Genomic DNA, 8,211 nt, shown 5'->3' on the forward strand with positions numbered 1-8,211 from the left:
GATTAACTCTGTCACACATCTGGTGCACAGGTGTCTCAGGTGTCTCAGGTGGAGGTGTGTCCTGTGACTCATTGGAGTTGATAGATGACTTATTACTGTAGTAATTCAAACAATATGGAGATCATAATCGTACCAAGACATCCTCATATATCTTGATTTCCTTTTCTGTTTAACACAATTATGAGCATCTTAATCCTTGTTTATATTATGTCATGATTTAATTTTCATTCTCAGCCTCTCCAGTGTTTTGATCACTGACTGAACTGGTTGTAAACTGCTGCTTCAGATGAACTGAGTTGACAGCAGAACATTTGATGTTTCATCTTTCAGGGTCGAGTGCCGTCACTGTGGCCGTGGAAGAAGGGAGAGACGCCGTTTTACCCTGTTCCCTCAGCACCAAGCAGAACATTGAGAAGATGGTGTTTGACTGGAAGAAAGATGGTGACAAGGAGGTTTTCCTGTACGATGCCGGCCTGCACTACAACCAGGGTCGCACAGGTCAAGATGAACAGTTCACTGGGCGAGTTTTTCACTTTGAGGATGAACTGAAGAATGGCAACGCCTCCATAAAAATCCATAACACAAGGATGGACGACAACGGAAGTTACACATGTACTTTCCCAAGAAAACAAGACTCCCTCATTATACTTGTTGTAGGTGAGTGTGTTCATCAGATTTTGGACGACTGATGTGTGACATGTTTTCTCCAAAACACACGCAGAAACTATGCAGAGTATTTCAGAGTCAGGAGCAATAAATTATGATATTTTCATATAATATTCAAAATATAAAAATATAGCCTACCACGACAACAGATCACATCTGAACACACTGCTCTGTGATAATGTGAGTTGTAGGTTACTGTTTAACCTGCAGAGCTCAGTGCAAAGACATTTTAATTCAAGCTCTTTTGTGGAGTAAAATTGCTGGTCTTTTTGATTTTTAAACATTCATGATAAAAAAACTTTCCTCTGGTTCTGCTCTGTTTGACCCTATTATGTTACCATTTTCTCCTGCAGACAACTGTTTCCTCTGATCTCACTCTGAATAAGATGCTCAACTCCTGATAGGTGGTGGTTTCCATAGAAACCAAATAATTTTTAAGTTTTAGGTTAGTCAAGTGTTGAGCTGTGTGACAACATTTAAACATAACCAACATGTCAGCTAGAGACCAGATAACCTTTCTACCTGACCAGGTTTTACACCAAACATTAATATTCACCTAACAGGAAGTAAAACTGTTTTCTTTTCTCATTATAGCAGGTCTGACATGTTTGTCAGTATAATCACTCTAACATGATGATGTTTGTGTTTCTTCCTCCAGATCCAGACCCAGAGCGCAATATCTTAACCTCTTATGGCTCAATACAGTCACGTTCATTACTCCAGTTGATACACACTCATCTTAAATGTTCTGCTGTTCCTAGACTGTGAAGATCTGATAAATGTTGTCAGCATCACTGCAGAGCAAACACTGAGCTCTCTTATTTTGTGTTACTCTGATTTCTCCCCCACACAGAGGTGGATGGGTTCACATTCACACAGAGAATACAGCAGAAATGTCTTGTTCCTTATCTTTTATTTATTAATTCAAAATTCAGTAAATTGGTGATAAACTGGACTATCAGGCTGAAATTAACAGGATCTCTTCACCTACGTGTCTTCAACATTTGCTCTAAATGTCATGTTGATAGACAGAAGTGGCTCTGAGATATTTCTGAAAGTGCAGTACAGAGTATCTACATCAGATGACTATAGATTATTATAAAATGTCTCCTCAGTCACCAAATAATGAAGATAAATGTCTTTTATGACTTTGAAAAATATGCCTCAATGTTGGAGTTGACTCAAAGAAGCGGTTATTAATATTTACACAAAGATTTACATATTAAGTGTCATTGAATCTTGTCTCTTTTTACTCATAAAAGGTTTTTCTGACATGTCCCTGTTCCTCCACCACAGGGAGTCGCACTACATCAACTTCCATATATGGTCAGACAGGTGATTTTACCGGCTACAAACTGGGCATGTTTCAGAGTGGTTACTTCCTATTGGACTAAAGTAGCTGTCAATCAAGTCACTAGGCGGCCACATAATGATACTCTGCTCTGATTGGCTGCTGTAAGTTAAAAGACCATTAGGTTCGTCAGTTTACATCGTAGAAAGGCGCTGATCGTATTATTTTGTTTCTGGGCGCGTTCTGATTTCAGAGATACCTAACATCATTGGTCAAATATTTTAACAAAGCTTTAAAATTGACCGAAATGTAGTCAGGTTAAAAGTTCGAAGGACCGGATAAAAGTTAATTAAGGGAAACTATCCGATATTATTCAGGTAATTTATTTTACTTCCGCTTGAATTTTAATGAACTGAGTTTAATTGGTAGTGTTTTACTCTTTTTAAGGAGGCCAGTTGGTCTTTAAAAGTCTGTTTTTCAGCGTATAAATGTGTTTTAATCGAGGCAACACAGGTTAGTTAACTATAATCTGATTGGTTACTGCTGTAAAGAGAGACAGTAATGCTGTGATGTTGTAAATAAATTTCTTAGCTCTTAGAAGTTTATGAAAAATGAAGTTATGAGCTTTCAAATGAGGTGTAAAGTGTTAGTATTAACACATTATCACAGTTACTAAGTATATAACTATATCTAACGTTACCCTTACGTGTAAATGTAGGGTCGCATGCATCCTCCGCATCATACAAGGTTAAAAGACAGAAGAGACGAAAACATCCCAGGTGGGTCCTGTTTGTAATGACGTCAGTCTGTCATATTCATTTGTACAGTTTCAAACTAATCACTAATTGTACTTTAACGTTACGTATTGTAGTTCTGTTTAACCTCTCATGAGTTTCAATATTACATTTTGTAACACATGCAACGATCTGAAATTATTCATGTCAGAGAAGAATCAATATTTCCTCATTTACTGTCATCATGATATAGGCTAAATGTGAAAACGCTTGCTGATGCTGACTTATAGGCTACTGGCAGTTAAAAAAGTTCAGTTGTTTTTTCCTCCACTCCTCTGTTTTCCAAATGTTCAAGCTGAGAAGTGTTGAACAAGAAATCTGAGAGTAACATTTTTAATTGTGTGATTGTCTTACACATGATTTTGTCTATGACATATTTACAGGTGCAGCTCCAGAGCCATCTGTCACAAATCTGAATCAAACAGATAAATGGGCTCTGTTGCGGTGTGTTGTTCGAGGTGCTTCTCCAAAGCCTAAAGTGGAGTGGCAGGACAGTGATGGAAACATCCTTCAAGCTGAGAGGCCACAGGTCACAGAGAGAGGAGGTCGTTACGATGTTATCCTCCAAACTACTGTGACCAAGACTGACCACTATCGTTGTGTAGCCACACAGGAGGAAATCAAACATCAGATTCATGCTGAGATCTACGTGTTCCTGGGAGGTGAGTGGTCTTTTATGTTCATATGATTTAACTATTCATTTAGATTTGATCAGCCAAAAATGAAGAGTCTCACCAATTGGGATGAAATTATCATGACATTAATCAGTGATAAGAGGATGGCTGAAGCTTATGTGTTATGTGTTTGTGTTGTTTTTTATGTCACTGAGATGATTAAAACACATACAGTATAGTTACTGTGTTTTCCTCTAATCAACAATAGCCAACGTATTCAAGTTTGATACATTTAGTGTTGAATCCATAAGAATTACAGAAATGCTGTAATGGTCACATTCACAGAGTAAATTAAGATAAAATGACTAGTGATGATGAATTCACACTGATCAATGGTCAGTGTGAATTCATATTTCAGGATCAGCAGCATCACGAATACAGTAGTTGTGTAATGTGCAATGTGACTCTGCAAAGGAGGGTTTTTTTTACTGTTATGAAGAAGAGAAGATTTTTGAGGACAGAAACTGTGTGATAAATATTTTAGTCCTGAAACACATCTGAGCTCTGTCTGCTCAGGTCACACTTTTCTTTCCTGCTGAAGCCGAACACTCACAGTCACCAAACTTTTATTTAATGTGTTAAAACATTTTGATGTCCAGATGTTTCCAGCTGCACTTGTTGACTGTCCTGCACAGACTGAGGCTCAGCTCTGACTCTGAGCCCTGTTGTCTACAGTCTGTAGCTACTGTCCATGTGAGAGGAGGACAGACACCAGACGAGGCCTGTAGTGTCGGTCCTCAGGCTGCAGTCTGCACTCAGCCTGTTTTCAGCCCCTTTGAGGCGTCTGCTTCAGATCAGAGTCCTGCAGCTGGAGGCAGCAGCTGTTTGTAAAGTCTCAGCTGGTTTGACTGGTCAGAACTGAACTGGTTACACAGAGGAGGTTTATTCACCTCTGGATTAAAACAGCTTAACCACAATAACTAGTTGTTCACCAGAGATCTGCTGTTAGAAACATGATGAAACAGTTTTATTAGCTCTGTCTGAATGTGTCTTGATTGTTTCAGACATTAGTGAGATTCAGATCAAGTATCATTTAATAACATGAGCCAACATGGCCGACATTATAATCAGTGAACACTGTGACGTCACTGTGATGTCAGACTGAGTCGTGCTCTTCATGACCAGTGAACTGATGTTGATGTGTAAAGTCAGTGAAGTGTCTCTTTACAGACTCATGAAGAAGAAGCTGTGGAAACGTAGATTCACCTCTCGTCTCGTTCCAGCTCCATTTGATCCCTGGAAAATATTTGATCAACATCTGTGTTGGATTAGACTGTACAGATGTTCCTGATAAAGTGAACACTGAGTGAATCACTGACACATCTGATAACAAGAGGAACACACACCTTTGACCCTGTGTTAAATTGTTTACATCCCAAACAAAAGAAATTTCTCCTGAATCTGTTTCAGGATTAATTTTGTCAAACCGAAACTGATCAGAAATTCACCTGTTTTCCAAACTGTATCTGAGCTTCTGTCATGAGATGAGTCAGAAACAGTTTGTTCAGCTGAGTCCAGTTGATGTAGCTTGTTCCATCAGACAGAGCTGAGATGGTGTTTGAGGCTCAGACTGTGATTTTCTATTGTTGTTAAACACACTTTACTCCACATGTTGAAGCAGAGGAGGGTTGAGAGAAAAGATCTGGTTCTGACACAGACAGGTGACAGATTAAAGGAGAAACAACATGAAGTGTCTCAGTCAGGTGTTGGTCACCACATCAGCCAGATCATCTTCACTGCTCCTTGTCAGTGATTCTCCAAGTGTGTGAAGTCGACTGCAGGATGAACACACTCTCCATGAACATGTTCCCTCATCTGGTGTTGTGATGATGATGGTGGTGGTGGAGAGCGCTGTCTGACACGTGGCTCTGAAATCTACCATCAGTGTTCACCTGAGATCTGGAGACTGAAGGCCACAGTGTAGAAAAGCGTCTGTCTGCAGGAGAGGAGGGGACTGGGAGGGGACGGCTCCTTCAGCCAGGGGCTTAAACAGAAGTTGTGCAAATGGAAAGAGGAAGATAGAAGTAGTGATTTAATGAATAAGTGTCACCTTTGTACATGAAATATGATGGGATGTATCAGTTCAAAGTGATAGCTGATCATTTCCCATTCATCCAGTATCTACAGCTGGTCCACGTCCTGGTCGGGGGGCAGCAGTCTAAGCAGGAGACAAGTGGAGGCGTCCTACACTGAAGTCATTCTTGTTTTTATGTGATAATTGACAATGAGCTTCTTTAAATAGTCGACAGTGTAGAAGTGACAGGAAACACGGGGCAAAGCTCCTCCTTCAACTGGCTCCTCCCATGCAGATGAGCAGCAGCATGACGTCATTTGAAGTGGACACAGCTCTAAGTGTTGAACCTGCAGATGTGGAGGCTGACAGAGGTTATCAACAGATAAGACTGAAACTGTAGCTACTAGATTCAAATGACTTTATTTACAAAGAAACTGAACACACAGAAACAACACTTGTATTTATCCCCTCATCATCCATGACAGGTTTATTCTGTGTTTTCTAAAATCCAGGGTGGGGACTCCCAGGCTTCCTGTGGTCGACTCTCACCAGTTTTCACCCTTTTCTATTTATTGTAGCTTCTGGCCTCACACGTCCTCACACAGTCACAGTACATTCAGCATCATGTAAACACAACCAATACACATTCAGTTTACTGTATAGACAGATACTGATGACAGTTTCATACTCATCAGACCATCAGTGACCCCTGGTGGTCAGTGGAGGGAAACACTGTCCTCATGTTTCTCTGCTCGTTTGGTCTTTAGTTTAACAACATCTGTGTCTGGTCGTGTAAATGACTGTTGATGAATTATTGTTTGTTTTTACAGGTGCAGCTTCAAAGCCATCTGTCATAACACTTGAGCAAACAAATGACTGGGCCCTGCTGCAGTGTGAGGTTCTTGGTGCTTCACCCAAACCTGTTGTCCAGTGGCAGGACAGTGATGGAAACATCGTCCCTGCTAAAGAACCACAGGTCTCTGACAGAGGAGGCAGCTACGACATTATCCTCCAGACTACAGTGACCAAGACTGACAACTATCGATGTGTAGCCACACAGGAGGAAATCAAACATCAGATCTACACTGAGACCTATGTACATATTCCTGGTGGGATTTTATTCTAATTATGGACAGTTTAATTCAATTCCATTTATATTCCTGTGTGTGTGAAGCTGAAACCAGGAGTGAACAGATGTTGACCACTTGACTCATTCACCAACATGTGGCTGTGTTTGTATTGATGTGACTGTGTGCAGCTCAGTAGAGCAGGTGGGCTGATTGAACCAGTCACAGGTGCTGTATGATCTGAGCTTCAGGCTGTAGAGGACACATGTGCTGTCACAGTGTGATATACAGCTGTGGTCTCCAGCCAGATGTGTGACTGTGCTGCAGCTTCCTGACAGCACAAGTTGTCAGTGTGAACAGGCTGAACTCAGATTCTTGTCCAGTGAATGAAGCAGCAGCTGCTCTTTGTTTGTGTGTGTTCATGTGAGCACAGTGAACTCACTGAGAGCTTCATCACTGAAGCTACAAGACCACGTTTAGACGTCTCTCAGCTTTTAGCTTCACTTATTCTGAGTGAAGCGTCGACCCGAGCTCAGAGGCCCATGTGTTGAACAGAGCTCATCAGCAGCAGCTCCAACAACAACCATCATGAGGTGAAGATGAGCTGAGCAGAGGAGATCCAGAGTCCATCAGAGCCTGGGCTCAGGGTGTAGAAACCTGGGCTGGAGACAGATCACAGTCACACACACTTTGAGATCTCACACACAGCAGGAGTGAAGCAGGAGTCAGATGGAAACAGCCTAAAGTGGAGGTGGCAGCACAGTGACTCAAACATCTTCCTCCTGATGAACAACACGTGTCAGACAGAGGAGGAAGCTGCAGCATCATCATCCTCCTCACTACTGTAGCAGAACCAGAACCGAGCTCTGAGCTGAGCAGCAGCAGGAGGAGAGAGGCCATGAGACGGATGCTGACATCACTGAGCCTGGTCACATTCATCCCAGTGGAGTCTTCATCTGCTCATCACTGTAGATCAGAGGAGCAGCAACACACTCATTGTTCTCTGTGTGAAGCTGTGACGTCCAGTCTGGTGTTCATCATGTCAAGTTACTCTGAGTCTCACATCAGCTTTCTCTCTTTGTTCCAGAGTTTCCCACTGGAGTTGTTGTCGGTGTTGCTGTTGGTTCGGTTCTACTGACTCTTTTATGTGTTAGTGTAGTTGTAGCTGTATGGAGGAAGAAGCAACAATCTAACTCAGGTAAGTTTATATAATGTGTCAAATTCACATTGTTCGTGATGAGCAGCTGACAGAACAACAAAGTGTTTCCATATGTGTGATGCTCAGAGTCTGATAGTTGTGTTCATCTCCTCAGATGAGCAGCTTCTGTTGTTTTTTACTCTCAGGGTGAGATCAGCTCAGATTTTCTTGAATATCATCTTGTTTTCTCTCCTGCAGGTCAATCAAAGACAAACCAGGATTACCAACCATGTGAAACACCAATCAACACCGGATCAGGTTAAAAGGGACCTGATTGTAAAGATCTTTGATTTAAAGCTGTATATGAATGAATCCATCGACCAAATATTATCAACCCGCTCGTAGCTGTTCACTGAGTCGACGTGGACGTTGACACAAACATCAGAATCAGTGAAGTCAAACCTGCTGTTCTGCTTTAAATGAATGTGAACATTTAGTGAAGCATAATGTAACTTATATTTTGAAATCTGTGTTGCTGACATCATTTGGGATGATCATGTTGCTCCT

The 8,211-nt window shown here is 41.3% G+C and overlaps 1 protein-coding gene across 1 annotated transcript; it reads left to right on the plus strand.

Annotated features, from left to right (window-relative positions):
* Nucleotides 1-314: 314 nt before the first annotated feature.
* Nucleotides 315-7,644, plus strand: LOC310986283 (V-set domain-containing T-cell activation inhibitor 1-like; the record flags this gene model as incomplete). Its single annotated transcript, XM_083972127.1, has 6 exons — nucleotides 315-612; nucleotides 1,929-1,992; nucleotides 2,705-2,736; nucleotides 3,135-3,413; nucleotides 6,270-6,535; nucleotides 7,594-7,644. 6 exons carry the CDS (start codon nucleotides 315-317, stop codon nucleotides 7,642-7,644), a joined length of 990 nt encoding a protein of 329 aa, XP_083828253.1.
* Nucleotides 7,645-8,211: the final 567 nt, after the last annotated feature.

Source organism: Trachurus trachurus (assembly GCF_905171665.1).
Source record: "Trachurus trachurus genome assembly, chromosome: 5".
NCBI classification, from domain to species: domain Eukaryota; kingdom Metazoa; phylum Chordata; class Actinopteri; order Carangiformes; family Carangidae; genus Trachurus; species Trachurus trachurus.